Below are 25726 nucleotides of genomic sequence, written 5' to 3'. Positions count from 1 at the left end.
CTCAAGGACTGACAACATTATATAAATAGAAAAAAACAAATCCCCCGGTTTGGCTGTCACTGAAGGGGGCGTGGCTAAGACGGCGCTGCTGAGCTGCCGTGAGTAAACTTTTGAATGTGCGTATGCCGAAAACTAGTGATGACCAAGTGTGCACCCGAGGTCTATACTGAGAAAAATGAAGGGAAATTCGTAAGAAATTATGGTTTTACAACAGAAGAGTTCGTTTATGACGTGTACGCGCGCACCAACCTGTGTGTGTTTGTGCGCGCGCGCGCTCATGGTGCTTGCTCAGACAGACGGATTCGCTCCGTCACAGCGACAAAAATGTGATTTGTCTTGAAGGATACAATGCACAGGTGAATCTATGAACGAGCAGAGTGAAAACTGGCAGAGTATTATATGGAGCAGGAAACAGGTGAATGCATGAGCTTGTTCAATGGACAGATGGAGACTGGAGCCAGTACCCAAAGTTTTACCCTTAACTGACGTCATACAAAGGTTCTTGAAGATGGACTAAAGATTTTAAATTGATCTACAACTCCTTCTTCTAGTGTTACTGACTGGCTGCGCTTCAAACTCAGGCAAACCTAAATAATTTTTTAATGGTTTTCTTGCTTCAACTTGTCTTATATCTGCAGCTTGAAGTTTTCTCATTACAATTGAAGTGAAACAGGTTTACAGTAATCTAATTGAATTGAATTGAAGCTGTTGTCCTCTGAGCTGCCTATCATGCACTTGTTGACTCTCAGATACTTCACAGTTGTGACTATTGGACTGTCAGACCTTTCCTGTACTGTCCTCACTGACACACCTTGACTATCTTTGCAATTCCACTTTAAAAAAAAAAAAAGATAACTTCCAGTTTTAAAATGGAAGTGCCTCTTTTGATTGGCAGTTTCATTTTTATTGCCATTTTTTAAATGACCCACCACTTTCAACAGTAGTATATTGTTAAAGTAAAGCTTCTGAGAACATATACTACTACAGTGTGTTCCAGGGCTGCTATTATTGATGCAGACAAGGGTTTAAGGAACCAAGAATTGTTCAGGTGGAGGAAGGAATTTTAAGGCTTTTAGAACCTGTGTGGCACATAGACGACTCTCATCGGTTTATCTGTTTTGTGTTTCCTGGAATTGAACCTCTTATGTGTTGTAATTCTGAGATCATTTCAGTTTTAATTTTTAATAGCCATTATTTGAAACCCCTGGCATTTTACAACTTAATTCTGTTCAATTTCAAGCTTTTCATTAGAATTACCACCTAAAAACTGAAATAAATAAAAATAAAATAAAATGTTTGACCAAAAGTGTAATTTCCTAAGTAATAGGCAGTAAGTTTATGTGGAGAAAACCATGTGATGTATCATAAATAATCCAGCAAAGTCAGACATCGGAATCACAAAACTGTTTTCTGAAGCAATCTGCATTGATCCTAATTTTTATAAAAGACATATAATTTACGCTTTTTTTCCCTTAAAAACATTTCTTAAGTACATGGAGCAAATTAACTATACATGCATACAAGCAGAAAAAAAAACAGTAAACTAGAAACCAGTTTAATTTTATAAGGGTGGGTGGTAAAAGGTAAATGTTTGAGGTAGTTTGCTGTCTGTATTAAGTAGTACAGCAATTCCAATAAATTATCAATGTGAGGCTTTAAAGCTTAGTAAAAAAAAAGAAAAAGAAAATTGATATGGATAACTACTTATTCTTGGTAAGGTTGGTTGCTTGCAGTTGTTTCTATAAAGATCACATTTGTTGGATCTGGATAAAATTATAACTTATGACGCGAGTTTAGCATCATGAAACCAAAACCAAGGAAAGCTGTAATCCATGACCTCAAAACAAATGTTTATTTATGTCTAACATACATTTATTGGAAGAAAGTGTGGGTTTGTTTGAAGACACACTGTGGTCATGCTTGGTTTGCTGGAAAAGGAACTTCTTTCAGTTCAGTTCCAAATAAATCTTCCCAATAAAGCTTTGTTGCTATATTTGAAAAGTGGGGACACAAAAAAATATGATTAATATTTGAGAATAAATCAAAATGCGTAATAAATAAAAGAAAAACAAAATTGTGTTCATTTCTAGAAGGTCTGATAAAAAAAAATAAAAAAACAGATTCCTTTTTTCCCATGAAAATATAGATGCTGTCATGTCCATCATTGTTTTGGTCCCTAGTCTGAAACCCTGGAGCCATTTTTGATTATCTAGTCACATGTTACTGACAACAGATATACCAAACGCACATGTTGTCTAATTTAGTGGAGCATTGTCAGGTTGCTTGTGTTTCATCAAATTAGTGTGTTCTCTTGACCACTGTGATTTTATTCAAACTGTAGTGTTATCAAACATGCCAATGACAGGGACTGTTTCAAGCAAAATGTACTTTTAACCCTTGTAAAGTTGACGCACTTTCTGGAGGAAAAATTATAGATATGGTTCGAAGAACAGGAGATTACATGCTTGCAAGGTCATATTTAGGAACAAAAAAAAAGTTTGGAAAAGTAACACAAATATTCTATGAACTACGAACCTTTATGGCAACCGATCCTGGCAAATTAAAGTGTGGTTAAACTAAAAATACATGAAGAAGCCCAGAACTTCTACGATGGTGACTCTTACTCATCACCACCATGGCAATCTGCAACTTTTGAACCGACAACGTAAAGGAAAATCAGATTTCAGTCTTGTGTCAATGGCTCTTGAGCCATTTTCCTATAAATAAAATTAAGAATTATTTCTTGTGTTTATCCTATTTATCATAACTGTTCCTGAAGATGTGCTTGAATGGATGAGCATATTTGAGGTACACCTATTTTCTCACACTTTCCTTCAGTGACTAATAAATTTACAGAATACATGAAAAAAGCATCTTTCTTGTAAATCTATTATTTTGTAATGTTGTGTCCATACGGGCTTCACAGCAAGAAAGACCAGGTTCAAATCCTGGATGAGACTGTGGAGTTTGCATGTTCTCCCCGTGCATCCATGGGTTTTCTCGAGGGCACTCCAGCTTCCTCCCATTGTCCAAAAAATGCTTCATTGCTTACTTGATCACTCAAAATCGTCCATGTAGACGTTGTAGACATAGACGTGTGGGAGTGATTGTGTGCGCTGTGATAGACTGGTAATCTTTCCAGGGTTCACCCAACAGTAGCTGAGACAAGCACCGGCATCTCTGTGACCCCGAAAGGGATGTAGCGGTTTAACAATTGGATGGATGTATAGATGGATGGAGAGATGGTGTCCATGCAGTTAAACTTCCTTTGACATATAAGAAACTGTTACAACAATTTCAGAGTACTTTATTCTTGGCGTCACTCTTTATAAAAGCAACTGATCTTCTGGCTTGCATAAAAGTTTAGTAAAAGCAATGCGTTTCCCTTTTTGATTGGTTTAAACCAGAGATCCCCAAATCCAGGCCTCGAGGGCCAGTGTCCTACATGTTTTGCAACCAACCTGCCATTGAAGCTCCTTATTGGCTAAACACACCTGATCAAGGTAATCAGCAGCAGACAAGGCAGGTTTCTGGAAAACCAGCAGGACATCAGCCCTCGAGGCACTTCCTCCTCAACATATGGAATCTTGGCAGGAATACAAGTTCACTGTCCAAGTAAGCTTAACTTGTTCATGCATTTTTTTAAAAGACAGCCGATTTACAAAAACTTTATGAAGAACCATTCCTTCCAATTTAGTGGTCTTTAAAACAAAGTGAGCGCAGATGTTAATTTATTCTGGTTTCTTCCTTTAAATCCAGTGTCTTTAATTTTCCCTTTTATTTGAATAAACTTTTTTTTTAAAAAGTAACATAGAAGAGCCACTTACAAAAACTGTCAAACTGCTTGATGCTTAACTATCTTTTCTTGACTACAGTGAGGAGCTGTCTTCAGCATGCAGCTCATGGTACCTCACCTCTAATTGTTCCCTTGTTGAGTTCCAATTCGACATTAAATTTTTTACGACTTCCTGTCCCCATATTCAGAAATCCAGGGGCTCTTCATAAATATGGGTTATATCCTTCATTCTACCTCCATAAAATGGTCCAGATATATTCTTCGTCTGTTGCACTGCAGTCAGTGAATGAGTGAGTGTACATGACAAAAAATAGTTTGGAAGAATGATTGTCCTTATAGCTTAAACGTTTCACCAGTGCTGTTTTGTTTTTTTTATTCTGCCAGAATGTTTTTTATCTACCGTACCTTTTCTTCCTCCTTGACAGTTTCTTTAATTCATCCACAGTTTATTTTAATTTTTTGACTTGAGAAAAAAATAATTCTAAGAATCTTTTTAAAGCTGAGGTACAAGTTTGGTCTTAGAAGGTTTGGCTGTGTGGTGTAGCACCACCCATATGTCTATCCACGCTTTGACAACCTGAACCTAAACATTTCACTGCAGCTAACCACTGTAATTTACACAATCTATAGGTTAAAGCAACTCTGTGTTATGACGAGCCGGGGGGAGAGCAAAGCATAAAAATCTCTAAGTGGATCTCAGTCAACATTCAGATCCTGAAACAATATAATCTAGAAGGTAGGTGATAAAAAGAGGAAAGTGTTCTTTCTATTAACATTTATAAAGAATTTTATAAAGTGTTTTAAACAGAAGTTAAATGAAAAAAATGAGAAAAAGTAACTTGGAATAAAATAAATTGCCACCATTGTAGTAATCTATGAAAAGAATGAGAAAAGACACATTATCAGTTTTGTGGGAAACAAAAATCAAGCTAAATATGCTTTGGATAATTAAACTATTAACTTAAATGTGCGTAAAGTACACATGTATGTTGTGGTTTCTGGTGTTTGCAATTGTGTTGAATAGCAAGAGCTGCTCTACTCATATGCTTACAATATAATAAGGAAAGGCGCCACTGCATCTTCTAATGAATGGATGATCTAAGCGGGGGAGTAAAATAAAAAGCCACCAGGTGTTTACATTTGTCATGTTTGACTTTCACAGCTTAAGCCAGACTTTCTCTCTTAGGGGCAAACCCACAACTAAAGAAAAAGCAAAAAATGTCTGGACAGGTTTTCCTGCATTTCCTGCACTTGTGGTTCAAGCGCAGTGTAGGCCACTTTAGGTGAGACCTCCTCATTTGTGTTTCGGGACCTTCCCAGGCCCCCAAGCAAAACTCATTCAACAGAACTTTGATTCTTTCATGTTGTGTGGAAGACAGTTCAGATCACCTCATTCCCCACATCAGTTGTTAAGCTTCAGAAGAGATTTGTTTTTGTTTTTTTATAATACAGGCTGCCTCCACTATTTCATAGAAGAAAAAAAAAAAGGCTGACCCTCTAGAATATCCCACAGAAAAGCTTGCCAAGTGGATTCAGAGAGAAAAAAAATATTGGGGTCTAAATACCAAAATTCAAAGAGGGGAGGGGGTTGTGTGAATGGAAATGTGACTACTTTCCGAACATTAAAAGCAGAGTACATCGAGGCCTACACAAAAAGAATAGCTTGGACTATGTTTCCAATCTTTAAAAGCTAGGGGGTTAAGGAATGGAAAATAATTTTCATAAGGAATGCCAACATAAATTGGGTAGGTATGTATCTTTTCCTGCTTTAGAACAGTAATGCATCAGTTCAACATTTACATCTCTATGTATCCTGCAAAGTTTAGGGGAGCCAGGAAACCCAACAACTCTTTAAACAGCTCAACAACTTGCGTCTTTCTGGAAATCCAAGTGAGTAAAGGGGCTAGGAAGCCACACATCTGTGTGGTCTCAGTTTCAATCTTTCCTTCTCTGCCTTTCCCCTTGCTCTTCCTCCTCCCAAGTTCTCTCCTCTCTTTTGTGGCTTCTAGCCTATGAGCTGGCTGGGGCCTTTCTTAATACACACCCCAGCAGGGCTTTATAAAGACAGGGCTGCAGGTCTCAGCAGCCTCTTCTTTTTGGTCTGGTTGCTGGCTGAAGGCTGCATGTGTCATCATTTCCAGGGTCAAGAAGGTGCAGATTAGAGATGCTGGTGGCACATTTTTGGGCCCTCAATCTTCAGATTTTCCTTCTGGGCCCCATCCTAAAGGTTGCAAGCATGGCAACTATGGAGACTCGAGGTGAGAGTTAAGCTTCATACAGTTGGAATATCATTATTGTTTTAAGAAGAAGAAATGGAAGACATGGTTTTGCTTGAGAACATACAGTATGCTGCACTGACTAAAATTTCATCTCAGGTGTGAATGAATTGACATCAGATGAACTAAGCTTTGTGTCAGTATATTTTTGTCTGACTCCACTTGGTCATGTAAACTGTGGCTTAAACTGTTTGCATTTCCGTTGTTCTGAGGCTTTTCTGGAAAGGTTTTCCATTTTTTCCACTTCCCTGTAAGCCTCACTGCAAGCAATAATAGACAGAATTGAAAGCAACAAATTTTTCTGTTTTTTTTTTTTTTCATTTTTCTGCGTATTATTCTTTCCTATTTTGGCTAAATAATACAATTCACAGTATGGAGAAATGGCAGAGTGAGTCTGAAAGCCTCCATTGATGTGTTTGACTTATGGCAAACACATTTGTTGAGATGTACCTCTTTCTGGTTTCTTCTCTTTCTTTGTGTATGTGAAGCGGCTCTGCATGAAATTGAGAAGGAGCCAGCCTACTGGAATGCACAAGCAAAGGCAGCCCTGAATGCTGCCCTGAAGCTCCATCCTCGACACCACAGGGCTAAAAACCTCATCCTGTTTCTAGGAGATGGTAGGTGCAAGCATTTTGATGATAAAAATTAAGACAAAGTTTCTCTCATTGGGATGAATCACTATGGGTCAATATTTAATTAATTAAAAAATAATTTTAGAAGTATTTGCTATTTTCATAATGTCAAACAGTTTTATCCAAATATTAAACATAGTTTTACTAAGTTACAATACCTTACCTGAATATTAAAATACATTTTTTGAAAAAGTAAAAAAAAAAAAGGTACACATCTTTACCTCATCATGTAAGTCTGGTAAGGGAGGGGTCCCATCTGTGTGTGATTGTCCTGTATTTTCTGTTTTAAATAATTTTCATATTTTATGACTATTTTATCTGATTTTATGTTAAGTGCTTTGTGTTTTTAACCGAAATGAAAGGCGCTGTACAAATCAATAAAGTTTGAAGTTTAAATGCTGCATGTAAAGCATGTCGACACCTCCATCCCAGTTTCTTACTAAAATTGCTCTACATACGGCATTGAATAATAGCCCTGACCTTTGGTTAATGCATGGGAGCTCCAAGAATTATTATAAGGACCTGGTAAAATCCGAAAGATTGCACAACTCTTTTAGGGTTATAGCACAGTCATCTATACAAGCCTGATTTATAGATAAGAAGTTAATAGTTAAATTCTGGGACTATAAAGTTGCAAGCAGAGCAGTGGCTCTGACTTTTGTCCAAAAGACATATGGAAAGTTAGCATTTCTAATTTTCACTTAAAATTACATTTTAAAGTATTTCTGTATTTAAATCATCAGTAGAAATGTTGAGCCAGTGCTCCTTATTAGTACCAAAAAAGAGAAAATTATGCGTGTCTTTGATTCATGCATTCTTTGTTACAATGTGACTTATAGGATATCTGACTTTCATGACAGCCAGGTAGGAAGAGACTTGACTTCCTTGTTCAGAAAGTGTTGATGTTTCTCAAGGAGCAAATTCCAGAAGACACTGATAAGTTTTATTATTGTATTTAACAAGTATTGGTAAGTTTTTGCACTTTTGCTTTGATAGTACTCCTCTTATTATTACAATTCAATGTTAATTGTTAAGACCACAAAACGACTTGCACAATAAACAGTGCGCTGAAGTTTTTGCCTGCAAACCTCACAAAAATATTTTATGCAATTATTTAGAAAAGAAAACTGTTTGGGTATTTAAGTATCACTGCGCACAGATGGGAGTCTAATCTTCAATAGCTCAAAAGGCTTAACAGGCTTTCTATCACTGTAATGTCTCAAGGGGCAGCTAAAACCAGAAGGATGTGGTTTACATCTGGAATTGATTTTTTGGAAACTACGTGTGAGGTATTTTTGTTGCAAGTAAGAAACAGAATTAATACGTGTAATAGGGGGCTCTTCAAAGGCAGCAAGATTAAAGGATCGCTTTCAGTATAATCTAGATTGGAAGATTTCTGTTTCAAATTAAATCCATTTTATAATTTTTGGGCAATATCTAAGCAATTTGTCTGTCTAAGGTTTCTAACCAACAGTTTTAAGTTTCGTGGAAAAATATAAAACAAAAAAAGGGAGTAAAATTAACCATATAGCTACTTTTTTTTCAATATTAAAATTTGCAACATGCCTCTATTTTTGTCAAATTAATATTCTTATAGATAATAATTGCACATGGAATGATGTAATTTGTCAATCTGAATGATAGATGAAAACAATAATTTATCAGGTCAGAAGAGATAAGGGTTAGGGTTAGGGTCATGTTGTAGGGAAGTCAGAGATCTGTCTCCATCTCTGGTCACCAGCGGCAACCATCTCTATAGTTCTAATCAACTTGACTCTTATTCACTTATCAACCACAGCATACTCAAACTCTGCACCGAGCCTCACTCAGTGCGAAGTATTGCTTGTGTCATTCTGCCAAGTGTTATACTTGGACCTGATCTTCTGTCTCTTGACCCCGTTTCTGACCCTGACTGCCTGCTCGGATTCTAGCCTGGACTCTGACTACCCTGTCTCTCTTCGGATGATCTTATGCCTGTTATTGACTCCTCCTTACCTGACCCTGATTTAGCTTTGGGGACTTTTAGCTGTGCTAATAAACCTGCTGCATTTGGATCCAGCCATCTGCCTGTTCTTGTGAGATATGTCAACCTAGCATCCATTTCCCTCTGTTTATCATTTGTGGTCTCAGGATTCTTGGAGCAATCCCCGCCACTGTTGGGAGGGAACACCCTGGGCACTTCACTGCTGGATAACGTTCTCAAACTTTTTCTTTTTCTTTTTCTTTTTCTTTTTCTTTTTTTTTTTTTGGTCAGGAATGGGTGTGACCACAGTATCAGCAGCTCGAATCCTAAGAGGTCAGATGGAGGGTTGGTCTGGAGAGGAAACAGTGCTGGCCATGGACACCTTCCCCTATGTTGCCCTTTCTAAGGTGATAACACCACCTAAAACATCCATTCATCCATCTATCATTCATCCAAAGTTTCAAAAGATTAGAAAACTTAACGAAAACACCAATCTTTATACCTATCCCAAGACTAGAACACTAAATGTTGTTTTTTTTTTTATAAAAGTTCTAGCTGTAGAAAGGTCTAGTAGGCTTGAGGAATTTATTTTCTGCACTTTAATTTCATGGTTTGACAGATTTTACCCCAAAGAAATGATCTCATGTAAACTTAATTTTAAGGTCATGTTCTCTGCAAGAAGTATTGACAGTGCAAGCAGTTAAATTCAAAGCATAAGGATAACATTTTCAAAACCTAACTTCACCCTAATTCTCATAGAAACGGTCAATTCCGTACATCACATTAGCTTTAAAATAATTCCTGAAATTCTTGTCAAAATGCTTAATATTTACTTTCCTGGATAGGAAACTGTAGAGTTGCAGTGCATGTGTGAAAATGTTTCTTCAGGGATTTCCCTCAACATGCTTCTGCATGTTTGAAAAAAAAAAAAAACTCCTCCACATAAATCCACAAATTGCTATGTGAAGTTGTTTAAAATCTCATATGTAGCATAGTCTTAATCCCTAAATTATTGTTTTATAAATGTGATTCAGAAGTTAAGTAGCTGCTTTGTGTTTTTGTTGCCTTTTGTCAACCTACAATCAAGGCAGCTTTGAAGCTTTGAAAAAGAACAAGTTCCATGAGAATGCTTATAGAATGCACAAATGCATTTAAAAAACTATTAATTTTTGCATTCAACACCAAAAATATTCAGCCAGGTTTCTTTGAAAGAGTGAAACAAAAAGTCAAATTTTCATGGAATTGTAATGGAAAGGATCAATCTCTACATATTGTAGGAGTGCAAGACATGACATAATCAAGAATTGGATTGTCTGGCACTTACCTACTGAAAGAAAGTCAATGATCACATCTACCTTAATAGATGGTAGAAACATAAACTTTTTTTATGCAGACAAAAGCCGTCTTGTTTACCTTTTACATTTAAATTTGTCAACCATGGCCTAAAATTATATTAAAGCATTCTGAACCCATGACTTTGTTTTAGCCTTCTCTGATTTTCCCTAGTGTAGTAAAGTAAAATAGAAAGAAGTGAAAGTGTGAGACTGAATTAATTTGAGTTACATTTTTGCATTTTCATTGTTTTTGTTTCTTTCCCCTTCCTGTACACAGACCTACAGTGTAGACAAGCAGGTAGCAGACAGTGCCAGCACGGCTACAGCTTATCACTGTGGGGTAAAGGCCAATGCCAAAACCCTAGGACTTAATGCAAAAGCTGTGGTCTACGAGTGCAACACCACTTTTGGCAACGAGGTGCACTCAGTGCTGCGACGTGCAAAAGCACAAGGTATGCACAGTGGTTTCTGGCAGTGGAGGGTTGGTAATCATCTGATAAGCTACCTGAGACACAAGTCAAGGGTCAATGTTCTACATATATTTTATCGGCACATACTTTCATAAAAACCTGTCTTTATTTTTGTGTTTGAGGTCATTTTTACACAGTAGCTTTTAATGGGGAGGTTGTGTTTTACATCACATACAGTTTGGGGTTCCCTTTAAACCTGCACACTGGTATTATTCATTTTTTACTTTTCACTTCTCTTCACTTTAATTTTAAAACATCTTTTCTTTATCAAACCATTACACTCAAGTGCATACAGAAGGAATATTGGGTTACATCTTTCTCATCAAAATAAATTGTGACAATTCTGGATCTGATTTGAGCATCTTTGTGTTTTTCAGGTAAATCAGTGGGCATTGTGACAACCACACGTGTCCAGCACGCATCCCCAGCTGCTGCTTACGCCCATTCTGTCAGCCGCAAGTGGTACAGCGATGCAGATCTTCCTTCCAGTGCCATCCAGCAGGGTTGTGTCGACATTGCTACACAACTGGTCACCAATGTAGACATTGATGTATGAACCATTACGATTATCTATTTATCCACAAAAATCTAGGATTGTTAACAGCAAGGTGTTTCTGTTGGTGAAGGCAAAGCTAGTATGATGCTTATCATCCAGCTCCATGTCTTCGTTGTTGTTTTCTTTCTATGCCAAAAAGGAGGGCTGCAGTTGAGGGTTTTTTTTTTTTTAAGAGTTTGACTCACCGTTCTGTTTTGGAATGCAATAAAAGCACTTTCCAAAGGGCAAATAAGGGCGCTGACATAACAATGCCATGGTAGCAGATCAAATTTCAAAATGGTAGTATTATCTTTGCACATTTAGCCCTGATTTTTTGTTTGTTTGTTTTAGGTGAATATACCATGACCCAAATGGTGGGGTAACTTTTTCAATAAAAATACTTTTTCAAATGTATAGCAGTATTTTTTAAATGATTTAATTTGAAAACTAATCTATTTGTTCTATATAAGTAAATAATCCTCTTTTTATAGGTTGTTGCTAACTCATTGATAGGAAGGAATTGGAGGAATAGGATATCCATATATATCCATATATATGATAATGTCTGGCACACTAAAGAACAATTTTCCCATCAAATAAGTTATTTTCGCAAATTCATTTTCCTACAGAAGTAAGACACCTCAATCTTTCGCTCCTTGTGGGTGCCGCACATTTCATGACGTCAACATAGAGCCGCACTATGCAGCGTGTCTGCGTTTTGCGCTCAAACTTTTGCAAAGATAGATGTGCAGATTGTGCATATAAAAGGAAAACGTTTTTGCTGATCACCACTTGCTCAGCAGAGAAAGTGGGTGTATGTGTGTTAGCCTGGGGGCAGTGCTGGCAGTGCAGACTCTTCCTGGAAGGGGTTCTTCTCACTTATCTACGTCAAAATGTGAGAACCCGCTTGTTTTTGTGGATTGGTAGGGGCTGGTGGTCAGACAGCAGGTTTTTTTAGAAGAAAACTCAGATGCGTGAATGGAGCAAAATATAACTTTGAGGTTGGTTTTGTGTGCGGAATGAACATTGTAATAAACTTAAAAGCTAATAAGTTGATTTTGCATGATATAGGCCCTTTAAAGCAGTCCCTTAACCCTTAATTTGATTTTCCCAACCAAATTACTGAACATCTTTAACGCTGGACTGACACAAATTAAATGTGAAGCATCGACAATCTGTCTTTTCTTTCACAGGTGATTTTGGGAGGAGGAAGGATGTACATGACACCTCAAGGAACCCCAGATCCCGAATATCCTACCTCATCGTCCCGCAAAGGGGACCGCAAAGACAAAAGAAACCTCATAAATATCTGGCTGAAGGCCAAACCTGTAGGTCAATTCGGTATTTTCTTCTGTTTTTTTCTTTGTTTTTTAAGCATTTATTATCATGCCTCATTTTTGTTCTAGAAAAAAAAATCCCACTACGTCTGGAACAAGAAGGGATTCGATGAAATAAATGTCAAAACAACAGATCGTCTTATGGGTGAGTATTTAGCTTTACAAGGACAGCCACATACTTTACGCAAAACTGCTTGGAAGCAGTTTAAATGTAAAAGTTAAGAAGTTAAAGTGCCAGTTTTTACATAGTTCAAGGTGTAAAATTTGTTCTGTGCAATTTAGCCATTCCCTGAGGGAGCAGTCAGCTGCAATCATTCCCCTGCTTAGAAATTGAGTGATTTAATCCCCTCTCCACTCAACCCCCTAACCCAATACTTAATGCTAAGTGGCAAGCAGGAATGCGTTGGGATATTTTAGTATCGTCTAATTATAGATTTAATTCTACAATCTCCAGGTTATATTCTTGCCACACAGATTTTCATTATTATTTTAGCCCCAAAAACAAACACCATAATTAAATGTACTCTCTTATTTCATCACCACATATAAAAAAAAAAGGTGAGAACTTTCTCTTCAGTCTTTAGAAATTGACTATCATGTTGCCCTTTGAACCCAGTTCTGTGAAATAATCAAATTCCACTTAGGTGATAGAGATAAGGTTGTGTCCAAGACAGTAAAGATTTACAACAGTGATGCAGTCATCCCTCCCAGATGAAATAGTAAATACAATAAAAAAAAAGACATTAGTGCTCATTTTCAGCCATCCATTAGCCTTTTTGTTCCCATTAACTGTGTTTTAATGCAGTCTGTGTGGCTTTTTATTGGCAGTGGTGTTTGCATTTTTTGATCTTTTCTGTCTGTGTTTGCAGGCCTTTTTGAGCCAAAGGACATGAAATTTGAAGTTTATCGAAATAGCTCAAGTGATCCATCAATTGTGGAAATGACAGAAAAGGCCATTCAAATCCTCAGGAAGAATCCAAAAGGCTATTTTCTGTTTGTGGAAGATGAGTATCTTATCTAAATTTCCCAATGTGAAGTCAAAAAATTCAAAATCTAAATGATATTTCTCTGGTGCTTGCTTTCTCACGAGGGAGAATCGATCATGGCCACCATGACAACACTGCAAAACTGGCTCTCAGGGAGACTGTAATGTTTGATGCAGCTATTGAGCGAGCTGGACAGCTCACCAGAGAGTCTGACACACTGACAGTAGTGACTGCTGACCACTCACATGTCTTCACTTTTGGAGGCAGCACACCTCGAGGAAATCCCATCTTTGGTAAGACTCTAGGCATAAAACATGAAAATTGCAATGACATGTATGACATTACAATATTTTGGAGATGGCAAACTATGAATAACTATGAAACAAAGTTAACTTATCATCTAACTCAGAGTTATACTTTTTCATTGATTTGGTAGATCATGTGTAAATGAGCATAATGAACCATAAGTCTGGAAAAACTCACAATCTTTCGCCACTCTCATATAGGTTTGGCACCAAAGGACGCCATGGACAAAATGCCTTTCACTAGCATTCTTTATGCCAATGGCCCCGGATATGAGCATGCCAATGGAAGCAGAGACAACATCACAATGGTGGATTATGGTGAGTGCAAACTGATATTTTAAAGACTTGTTGTGATGGTGACAATTGTAAAAGACAGACATGTTCACAATTCACTTTTGCAAGTAGAGTTTAATATTACATTTTGCATTCAACTTTGAAAAAAAAATCTATCTATATCTGAATATATGCATATACATATATATACATACATATATATATATATATATATATATATATATATATATATATATATATATATATATATATGTATATATATATATATATATATATATATATATATATATATATATGTATATATATATGTATATATATATGTATATATATATGTATATATATATATATATATATATATATATGTATATATATATGTATATATATATGTATATATATATGTATATATATATATATATATATATATATATATATATATATATGTATATATATGTATATGCATATATTCAGATATAGATAGATTTTTTTTTCAAAGTTGTATATGTATATGTATATGTATATGTATATGTATATGTATATGTATATATATGTATGTGGGTGTGGGTGGGTGGGTGTGTACTGAAAATTACAAAAAGGGAAGGAAAGGCAGACTGGCGGCCTGTCCAGGGTGAACCCCCCCCTTTGCCCAACACTGGCATAGACAGGCTCCAGCAACCCAGTGACCTCGAAAGGGATATGGCAGGTTAAGTGAATAGATGGATGAAAACCCAAAATAAACGTGCTTTTTGTTGGCAGTCAAAGTTCTGTTTCTTTTTCTTTTCCTTTCATCTAAGAAACATTGGACTTTATGGTTCCAACTTTTTCTTCTGCACCATTCACACATGCATAACAGAAAGTTGTTTATCTAGAAAAAAGAAAATACATCTACCCTTTTTAACAGCCTCCAAAACCTTTGCAGCTTTTATTTTCCATTAATGGGCAGTCATTTATTTCGTCTGAAAATGTATGCTCTACATGGAGCATCACAAAATCCGCCATTATAAAGAAAAGGATTTCAGAAAATTTCTGCTAGTGTTTGATTATTATCAAAACTGTTTCAATTAACCAGAGAATGGGGGGGGGGGGACAACTTTAAAAATTATTCAACTTAAATTATTTTTTACATACCTTACTTCAGTTTACATGCAACCTTTGGTGCTTTGGTCTTACTTGCAATATGCATCAAAGTTGTTATCTTTTATTATGTTTTTGGGTTTCAAAAAGACCACTATTAAATATAATTATTTAAATTACAAAAGATTTGCAAAACAGTCTCTAATGGGTCATATAGCTATAAAAAAAATTGCATGAGTATAACTGTTGCATTGTGACAAAATCTTGTAGCAGCTACACCAAAATATATATATGTATATATGTGTGTGTGTGTGTGTGTGTGTGTATATATATATATATATATATATATATATATATATATATATAAAAAAAATAACAGCAGCACTGAATATTGTCTATGTCTCTGTAGAAGATGACGAGTACAAGCAGCAGGCAGCTGTCCCTTTGGAAGCAGAGACACATGGTGGGGAGGATGTTGCCATCTATGCCAAAGGCCCAATGGCTCACTTGTTTCATGGAGTTAAGGAGCAAAACTATGTTGCTCATGTGATGGCCTATGCTGCCTGTTTGGAGCCATATACCAGCTGCCCTCCTCGCCCCCTCAACCGTTCATCAGCAGGATGCGGGAAATTGCATCTGGGTCTCTTATTTAGCATGTTTGGTCTCCTCCTGCTGCTCAGATGACCCTGATGTGCAAACAGGCAAACCCACATTCAAGTCACTTCAAAAGTGTGGAGCAAAACAGGAGCATGTATGCACTTAGTGCTGATGAGAACAGGTGGACTGTGTGTGCACAGGCTGGAAAATCAGAATGCAGAGAGAACCATGCATTGCATTTGCTGACAAGAAATGTCTTATTGCCTGGTATCCACATATATGTATCCCACCATGCCTGTAAAATGCGAGCTTTAGCATGCATGTGTTTATACCTCACATGTAAATAAAGCAAGTACTGATAAGTGGTATTTGCAATTACGCAAAGATTAAGTTGTTTGTGTGCAAACAAATATGCAAGAGGTACCTTTTTTAAAAAAAAAAGTGTACATTTTTTACTAAATTGCACTAACTTGTAATGCTTTAGTTTATTTTGTGTTTTTTTTAATGTTGATTTTGTGATCATCTTGAGCTATAAAAGGCTCAGCAATCAATGTTCTCCCAGAGATGTCAGACATTTACCCAGAGGCAATTTACCTGGTACACATTAATCTGACATTTTGCCCAGAATAACAGGAAGAAAAAAATCAAATGGCTGAGGCTTATGCTGTCTTCTTGACACAAGCTGGACACACATCAGAACACGGCTGTTATTGCACAAGTGGAAAAAACAACTTTGGACTGCAAAAAGAAACCTGCACTGTGAGCTGCTATGCTAAGTTGCAACTTTACCAAAGTTTTTCATGAGCTCATAGTTGATCTTTTAGGGTTATTTTGACATAACTGCTTCCTAACGTTTTCAATCAAATGCCTTGCAAAAATATGTGTAAACCATTTGTATTGTATATTTTTAAACAGAATCATGAGTATATTTTTTTATTTTTTAGCAAAAGTATGAATAAATGTCTGTTAGTTCTGACCTCTGTTTTTGTTTTAAATAAAGGTTTATAAAAAAGTCAATGGTAGCTGTGCATTTTCATCCCAGCTTTTGTTTTACTGAACAAACTATTCAAGTAAGTGGTTAAACTTTTGTCTATTGTAAAATGAGCCATGCACATGATGTCTGCCTTAATGTAATTAAGATTTATAAATGTATTATGTAATCGTGTCGTAGTGAAAATATGTTTTAGACAAAAAACACAGACGAGACAATGCAGCATTAAACAACTGCAAAAAGTCATTTTTGTGTGTTTAGCCTATACATAAAAATGGAACATTCCCAAAGCTTTAGCCCTTTTATTAAAAAAACGAATGTTTTTTTTTAAAGGTATTCCACAGTATCTTAGTGGTTTCAATGCTTCATTTTTCTGGAAACTGATTACCTTGTCTGCTGAAGCCTCTCTACCAATTTGGGGCTTAAAGCAAAGAAAACTTTCACCTTCCACTTGTAAGTCTTTGCCTTTTCCTTCTCACTCTGACCTTTGGCCGCTTGTGACAAAAGACAAGCCCCACAACCTAAACAGTAATTGCCGTTTTATAGAAAAAAAACTTTTCCATATTGTGTTCCATAAAAATGTTAAACATGATTTGCAAAAATTTTAAAATACCCAAGAATGCCTAGGAGCAAAATTGTGACTATTCTTGGACTTTGTTTTGTGGGTTTCAGTGACCCTTTGTGAGTTTTCCTTCCATTAACAGAGGGATACCAATGATTTTTTTCCAAATCTGTGAAAGGAAACAGAAAAAAGCCTTTAAGGGTTTGTAAAACAGACTCACCAATTTAATATTTTAAACACAGTTACAGAAAATATGAAACAAAAAGAGTTCAAAGTTGCTATTTGACCAAATAATCAGATGCATCGTGCTGTGAAACTATCAATAATAATTTCAGTCAAGGGTATTTAGTTAACAGAAGGTGTGTCTCCTGTGATTTCGTTCAAACACAGCAAGGCTCCTTGATGTGGCCTTTGCTCCGTGGTTGCAGTTATAAAGAGAGTTCAGAGAGCAAACAAGCACAGTTTTGTAGATTCACATGCAGTCACTGCAATGGCCAAGACACACCACTTCATCACTGGATTATTGATTTTTTTCTCATTGCAAAAGGCATTATGCATTTCAGGTATGTACTGTATGTGTCTCTGCAAAGACTAAAATATTGTTTTCTGCTTTTGTATGGCACCATCAGAGCATCTTTTTCTTGCTCTTAGTGGACGAACTTGAGGCTAGCTACTGGAACAACAAGGCTAAAGAAGCTCTTAATGCTGCCATTCAAGTGCCACGCAACCTTGAAAGAGCCAAAAATCTCATCCTCTTCCTTGGAGATGGTGAGTCCTTCCGACCAGGAATTCAGTTTCTTCTCCCTTTTTAATTTCCTGAACAAAACATACTCGTTTACTTACTGTTTGCATATCTTACACTATAAATAAAGTGGTCGGATCATGTATTAACTATTGTAGTAACCCCATCACGTCATTCTTTTTTTAATGTGTAAAAAAGGAACAATTTAGTCAATCAAAAAGGTTTAAGCCAACTATTTAAAGGGATATGTCCTACTCACTTTTCTCTCTCTTATTTTGTATGTAGAATCATCTTCTGCAATATTGCTGTTTAAGTAAAACATTTGTATTGATTAGTCACAAAGTTTGGATAACCGCAACATCTAGTTTGTGTTATTTAGTATTAACTAGTAACAACGTATCACTCAAAAACTGACATGTTTATCACACCAAAGGATCTGCCTTAAGTGACCAGAAAAATAAATAAAGATCTTTCTGAAAATTCCAGGGAGTCAAAATATTAATAAGGTTACATACTCGTTGGCATTTTTGTGTTTTGCTCAGAAGAGCAAATCCAGTGAAAGCTGAAGGAAAAAGAAAAACTTTCAATAAACTTTATAGATTTTGTCTTAACCAGGAATTAGAAAACAGAATGGACCCAACCTGAATTGCCTGTCCTTGATAGGACCACCCTGAGGTGATGATTTTTGCTTTCAGGTATGGGCATGGCAACAGTGACGGCAGCGCGGATGCTTAAAGGCCAACTGGCAAGACAATCTGGAGAGGAGAGCAGTTTGGTCATGGATACTTTTCCTTATGTCGCACTATCCAAGGTCAGCCCAATCTTCTTTAAGAATGAGACTTCCTATGAAGAAACCACCCTTATGATGAAAGGGTCAAAAGGATTCTATTTAATTCAATTCAAGTTTATATGGTGCCATAAATTAATTTATTCCAACTGTAAACACTTCTTACCTACTATTACTGTTTATCCTATAATGTACATTTGTATACATATTTATTTTGCTAAAGCTCTCTGAATGGATTCAAAAACTGCATTTTGTTGCTGTGTACTTGAAAATTGAATTCTATTCTATCCTATAATTGGCTACAACCAAACAAGGCAGTGCACATTAAGAGCTCAAAACATTAAAAATAACAACTAAGTGGTTTAAACAATTAATGGTTATATACTACAAATAATTGCTATAATAAAATAAGAACCCAGATAAAAGCTTGTTTTCAATAACTGTATGGTTCACCAACACACTCGCTGTTTGTCCTTAAGTCTAATGCATTTTTAATCATTTTGTCTGATCTCACACTCTAAAAACACTTGGGTTATTTCTTCAACTCAATACTTGAATTATTCAAGTCGGGATATAATTTTGGGTTACTTTTTGAAGCAATACAAAGTTTTTGGATTCTAGTGGTTTCATTTGAACGCACCCTCCATCGCTCCCAAGGTTTTCATTTTTTACTGAGTTAAAATAACCCAGAAATAAATTAGTCTCTTTTGATCCACAGAGTTGGGTTAAAAACAACCCAACATTTTAGCTATGGAGTTTTCAATGTGTAGATTAAGTGAGAACATTTCATATTTGATTGACATACCCTTTCAGTCCATCACATGTTGGTTGATGTGGTCAATATGTAACATAAAGATAACGTATCACTACATATGACTACTTTCTCAAATTGACTTTTGTACTCTTTTTTTTATTTTTATTTTAAACCAAAGAGTGTATTCGTACAATCTACTGAGATTGCACAAATTGTGAGAAAACTCATAAAACTGTCAGATATCTTTAAATAAATAAATGACTGTACGGAAAGGTAGTTCAAAGAGCGTTGCCCCTATCAGACATGACTAAGCCTAATCAAACGTGATCAGAATGAGATAATAGGTGTGGAGACATGCATAACAGAGATAAACCGCAAGCCCCATAGTTAAATAATTTTTCAACAAGATACAGAATGATCATATAAGCAGCGATGTCTAATTTCACATCAACAGGAACGGCATTTTAAAAAACAAAGAAAATCCCCCTCCAAACACACACAAGATGTACTGACTGATTACAGACAGTAATATGTGAAGACGGGGCAAAATATGTGTTTTGATGTAAAAATGTCATCAAACAAATGAATAATAACAGCATTCCTTATAGTTTCAAAACACATCTGCAAGCTAATGAAATGTCCTCATTTCACGCAGATTTTTGAATAGTATGTTTTCCATTTGCAGGGGAGTAAAAATATAAAAAGAGATAAACTGAGATCTGATGAGGCGCAAGCATGATACAGTATGTCAGAGGATCCATAAACCCAACTGGATGCATGTGCTACAGACTGCAGTGCCATGAAAAGAAATTGCTGTTTTACATTTGCAGATTAACCCGCACGCTAACTTTTGAATCAAAGCTTTGGCAGTCCTCTACCTTTCTCAGTGGATTCTATCTTTTTTTGATAATGTGCAGAGATATAAACAGCAGATCTGCATGAGAGTTAAGAATGAATGCCAACATCCACTTCCTTTATCCACAAGATAGATTTCAAGATTGCTGAAAATATAGATAATTATTGCACATCTGGTTCCGTGAAAAAGCCATAGACTGCCTGCTGTTGTCTGTTAATAAAATAAAACACAGCGTTAGTTCTAAATATAACATCAAATAGACTTTTTGCATTACTCAGACAAAAAAATGCACTAATTCCCAAGTTAAGAGTGTAAATTTGGTTGATAAATAACATGTTTATGGGCATTTTTTGTAGAATCAGATAATATTATATAGTCAGACTTTTTATGCCTAGAATTTAAAGCTCTAGTTGTTGTATGTTTTGCTTTCCACAGACATACAATGTGGATGAGCAAATGCCGGACAGTGCTGGAACAGCAACAGCTTACTTATGTGGTGTAAAAGCCAACTATGGCACCTTGGGTGTCACTGCTGCTACCACAAGGGATAACTGTCTTACCTCCTTCGGGAACAATGTCTCTTCTATCTTGCACCGGGCCAAGAGAGCAGGTTTGAACCCCATATCCAGCATATTTGATCAATAATCAAGTGGTATCTAGTTGTAAAACATTACTGTCAAACGTGGTACAGTAAACTGTAATGTATTACATAGTTACATGTGGTGTTACACACTTTTAATTTTGGAATTTTTTTGTTCTGTTTTGTTTTTAAGGAAAAGCTGTTGGAATCGTCACAACCACGAGAGTTCAGCATGCATCCCCTGCGGCAAGTTATGCTCACTCTGCCAGCAGGGACTGGTATTCAGACTCAGATCTCACTGAGGAGGCTCTCCAAAATGGCTGTAAAGACATAGCCTACCAACTGATTAACAACACAGAGATAAATGTAAGATTTACTAACTTTCTTTTCTTTTATGAACCCTGTCTTGTCTTGGATTAAATTAGTGATGGTACCACCAACTAGCTTGTATTTGAAGTAAAATTTTATTATTTGTTCAAACCTGTAGCTCGAGATGCTTTCCAACAGATGTTAATGAGTGATATTTTGCAGACTTGTTAAAATATTAAAAACAAGTGAATGTGTTACCATATCTTACTGTTTGTAAGACAACAAAAAATATTTTATTGCCTCATTTTTTTGCCAATGGATGTCCCTGAAACAAAGCTGTGAATGACTGAACACAGTTATGACACAAATGACTGAGCGTTTTGATATGGATTTATCGCTCCTTTTGCTTTTTCGTTTCTGCTTACGTGGGCAGATTTATCTGTCAGATAGGCTGGTTAGAGGAGACCTAAATGCAGACTGACTGAAAATCCAACAATTTTGAGTAAATAAAATAAATGCCTAAACAGGACTGACAGAATAAATGGAAGGCATGTGAATAGTGAGTGAGTGAAACCAATTTTTAAAAAAAGACAGAGAGAGTTAATCATAAGAAACAAACCAGATGTGCGAAGTTTAGTAAGCAGATGTGTGCAATAAAACGGCAAACCAAAAGAACAGAGCTTATAGATGAACCACAGATGCGTAATTTATCACAAATCCAAAATAAATACCAGAAAATGCTGTGATGTAAAAAGGAAACAAAAAAATCCGAACTGAAACAAACTTGTTGAACTCATGTAATGTAAATCAAAGGGAAAGAATGATGGCATTATCATGGAGGTGATACTGTGCATATTAATGGAAACTTTTCTGTATTATTATTTATCATACAGGTCATTCTTGGTGGAGGTCGTCAGTACATGTTTCCCAAAAACACGCCCGATCCAGAGTATCCAACTCTTACAGGAAGCCGGAATGATGGTCTAGATCTTGTTGAGGAGTGGAAGAAGAATAAAGATGTAAATGTTATTTTAGCAGTTTGACATCCAGAGTAATGTTAATTCATCTCTTAATGTTTTAATTGTGTTCACTTTTTTATGGTTTACAGACGGCTAAATATGTTTGGGACAAAAAAGGGTTTGATGCAGTCAATCATAGAACCACAGACAATCTCATGGGTAAGGGGGAATTATATTTTCAAGACATATTCATCTATATGGTGTACTTAATTATACTCCTGACTACCAGCAATGCAAATTTTTCTTTTGTAGAGGACATTCCTAAACCTAAATATCTCCCAACCACTGCATACTACTGACTGAACCACTTTTGTTATCTACAGAAAACATTTGTGGTTTTCAGTGATACCAAATGTGAAGCGATGGGCTTCTGGGAAATGTAGTTTTTAGAAGATTTAAGAAAAAAAATTGACTGGACAAACTGTTTTTCCTGGTAGTCAGGAAGTTTGACATTTAATCATATATTTCAGAAGTAGAATATATTAATGTCTCAAACAAATATTTATAATGTGAAGGAAACTAAAACTTTTTGATTAAATATTCCTTTCATTATTATTTTGACTGGATGAAGTACAGAATCCCAAGATAAATTTGCTAATCGTACATTTCCAAAGTTTCTGGTGCTTATTTATTTCCTTTTATCAATGAAACATTTTTAGTTTCAAAGCGATGTCAGAATATTGAAACTTCTCTCTGTATTCAGGACTATTTGAACCCAAAGACTGCCGTTATGAGTTGGAAAGGGACCCATCGATGGACCCTTCACTCACAGAGATGACAGAGAAGGCAATTAGGATTCTAAGCAAGAAGCCGGAGGGATTTTTTCTGTTTGTAGAAGATAAGTAAAAGTCTTAATTTTGAACAGTTGACATTATCTTTTGGCACTGTCTAGTGCTACAAAGATTCATCTGTGGCTTTTGTTGAGCTCTGTTGAAATACTTTGTGTAAGGAATAACCCTCTTTAACTTATAAAACAATACAATAACCCCCCCGTTTTCTAAAACACCTTTAACATAGACTTGTCAGTCTTCAAAATGAGAGCATTTTCTGATTTATCTGTCAAGAGTTTATGTCATATGAACAATCTTTTTGATTTTGTTTAAAAAAAAAACATTTTGCCCTATCACCCAAAAGGTTTCTTTTTCTGACTAAGAGGGAAAGTTCCTCATTTTTTTATTTTTTGCAGATTTACAGTTTATCAAATCTATCAAGCAGCTTAGATTGCTTTTTTTCCAGAAATGTCTGTAAATTGCAGTTAAATATGAATAGAATGAAAAACAAAGTCTCTTTGACGGTTGTTGCATAAGTGATTCCACAGCTGTTTTTAAACGTTTTATATCTAAAAATGTATAGCAGCAACAGCAGTGGAGGTGGAGTGATGTGGGATGAAAAAATGTTTCTGAATAGGAAGATATTTCTTATTTCTTGCCTATTTTACTAAAGCCTGCAAAACCACACTGTATCGAATACACAGACTTTGAAAATAAGCCATTTTTTAAACAAAGAAAGGAATAAATTTGATAAACAAAAACATAATTTGTTGAACCGATAACAGTCTGAAGTTAAAAAAAAATGTTTAAAAATGGAAAATGTATATGCTCTTTGATATTTACTCTGTGGATGTGGCCTTCTTTTGGACTTTAAGGGGGAGAATTGATCATGCTCATCATGGTGGACAGGCTAAACTAGCTCTACATGAAGCAGTAGAGTTTGACCGCGCCATCGGACGAGCAGCTGAACTCACCAGTGAACTCGACACTCTCACGATAGTGACTGCTGACCACTCTCATGTCTTTGCTTTTGGAGGATACTCTGCCAGAGGAAACCCCGTTCTAGGTAAAACACACTCAAGGAAAATGTTAAATAAAATAAAAAGAATAAAAGAAAAGATATATATCCTTGTTGTACTTTTGCCAGATACACAGTTGCGTATATTTTTCTTTCTTTACAGGAGTATCTCGTGAACTGGCAGATGATGGCAAACACTTCACCACTACTGTATATGGAAATGGGCCAGGATATCAGATTGCCAATGGAAGTCGACCGGATGTGAATGACACTGTCTCTTGTAAGTGCTCTAGTGATGTTTTTAAGTGAGATAGGCTGATGTGGGAACTTCATCTACTAGTTTACTGGAATGCACATAACACAGACTTAAACAAGATATTAATCTGCACAAGATTCATAAAAAACTAACAAAAAACATTGCTGTTTGAGCTGTACATGTAATTCATAGTATAAATAATTTGTACACCTTGCATCAATGGTTTTCTTCCAACATTATCCCCTTTTTTTTCAGCAACCAATGATTACCGTCAGCAGGCTGCCGTTCCTCTTGAGTCAGAGACTCACGGTATAGAAGACGTGGCCATCTTTGCCAAAGGTCCAATGTCACACCTTATTCATGGGGTCCAGGAGCAGAATTACATTGCACATGTCCTGGCTTATGCAGCCTGCCTAGAGCCCTATGAAAACTGCAGAAGCCATGCAGCAGCATTTCACCTGAGTCTGCTGCTGCTTCTGATGAGCCTCTTTCATTCCTTCTGCTCTGTCTGAGATTAGAATAGGTTTTGACCTGATTTTGGAATATCTGCTATTTTGCATACTGGTTAAAACATAAATTATTCATTTTAAAGTCACGTGTAAAACCTAAATTGTAACATATTTTTTATCAACTTTTATTAACTTGATTTTTGGATGATAGCAAAATTATAAAATATTGTTAATTTTTAAAAGATCTGTTTGTTTACCAATAATGTTCTTATTATTTTATTTGTTTTGATTTGAATAATGCTATTATCTTTAATACATTTTTGAGAGTAAGCTATCAAAGAAAGGGTCTTTTAAAAAATTCTCAGACACATTTTTAATTTACATTTTCACTTTTGAATATAAAAACAGCCTGTATATTCCTATTTACACAACAGCTTTAATAGCAACCATGTATTTTCTGAAATATTTGTCCTTCTCATCTATCTGCAACCTGACAGTGCCCCACATTTGTATTTATTTTGAAAATGTTTGAATAGTATTTAGAAGTTTCCTTTCTGTCTCTTAGTGTGTTTTACTTGAGGATATAACTATAGAAAACAAATAAAAAAAACAAAATCGAAGTTTGCTTTCTCATCATGTCATCTCAGCCAAATGGGTAAAGTGTTTTTGTAGATGGAAATTGTCTTGTCTCTGCTGTCTAACAGCAAACACTCTTTTAGAAAGTCCAATCAAAACCCAATAAAATTGTTCATAAAAATAATGCACCCTGGAAATTTTTATATTTTCTCCAAAACCAGAGCCAGGTGGAAAGTGTAAGTTTATGCAACACAGGTGAAATTAGCTTTATCTAATTAATAGTCAAAACTTACGAAGTTTAAGCAAGCAAATATGACGCCGATTTAAGATTTTTTTCCCAAATAAAATTCAAATTTGGAATTAGTAAGACCCCTTGATTATAGTCTCTCTCTCTCTCTAAAACAAAAAAAAAAAACGTTTTAAATGAAATAAATGTACTAACTACAGCTGGAATTGCATGC

General features: G+C 35.8%; 2 protein-coding genes across 6 annotated transcripts; both read left to right on the top strand.

Annotated features, from left to right (window-relative positions):
• The first annotated feature begins 31 nt into the window (after positions 1-31).
• LOC101155917 (alkaline phosphatase) lies at positions 32-16613 on the top strand. 5 transcript variants are annotated; one of them, XM_023954207.1, is made up of 13 exons: positions 32-116; positions 5623-5686; positions 5938-6054; positions 6561-6689; positions 8959-9074; positions 10279-10453; positions 10849-11021; positions 12200-12334; positions 12413-12488; positions 13213-13347; positions 13431-13622; positions 13836-13952; positions 15409-16613. In XM_023954207.1, the coding sequence occupies exons 3-13, from the start codon at positions 5961-5963 to the stop codon at positions 15681-15683; spliced, it is 1617 nt and encodes a 538-aa protein (XP_023809975.1). In that variant the 5' UTR covers positions 32-116; positions 5623-5686; positions 5938-5960; the 3' UTR covers positions 15684-16613. The 5 variants fall into 5 exon arrangements, with proteins under 5 accessions (XP_023809975.1, XP_023809973.1, XP_023809974.1 ...); XM_023954205.1 differs by having other exon boundaries at positions 50-98; XM_023954206.1 differs by having other exon boundaries at positions 51-98; positions 5618-5686.
• Positions 16614-17594: 981 nt separating this feature from the next.
• LOC101155674 (intestinal-type alkaline phosphatase 1) lies at positions 17595-25449 on the top strand. Its single transcript, XM_011473961.3, has 11 exons — positions 17595-17712; positions 17801-17917; positions 18587-18702; positions 20724-20898; positions 21062-21234; positions 22071-22196; positions 22286-22355; positions 22900-23034; positions 23841-24032; positions 24148-24264; positions 24496-25449. The coding sequence occupies exons 1-11, from the start codon at positions 17640-17642 to the stop codon at positions 24750-24752; spliced, it is 1551 nt and encodes a 516-aa protein (XP_011472263.1). The 5' UTR covers positions 17595-17639; the 3' UTR covers positions 24753-25449.
• Positions 25450-25726: the final 277 nt, after the last annotated feature.

This window comes from Oryzias latipes, chromosome 4 (assembly GCF_002234675.1).
Source record: "Oryzias latipes chromosome 4, ASM223467v1".
NCBI lineage: Eukaryota > Metazoa > Chordata > Actinopteri > Beloniformes > Adrianichthyidae > Oryzias > Oryzias latipes.
Note: the sequence above shows the minus strand (reverse complement) of the source record. Positions and strands in the feature narration are given on the sequence as shown.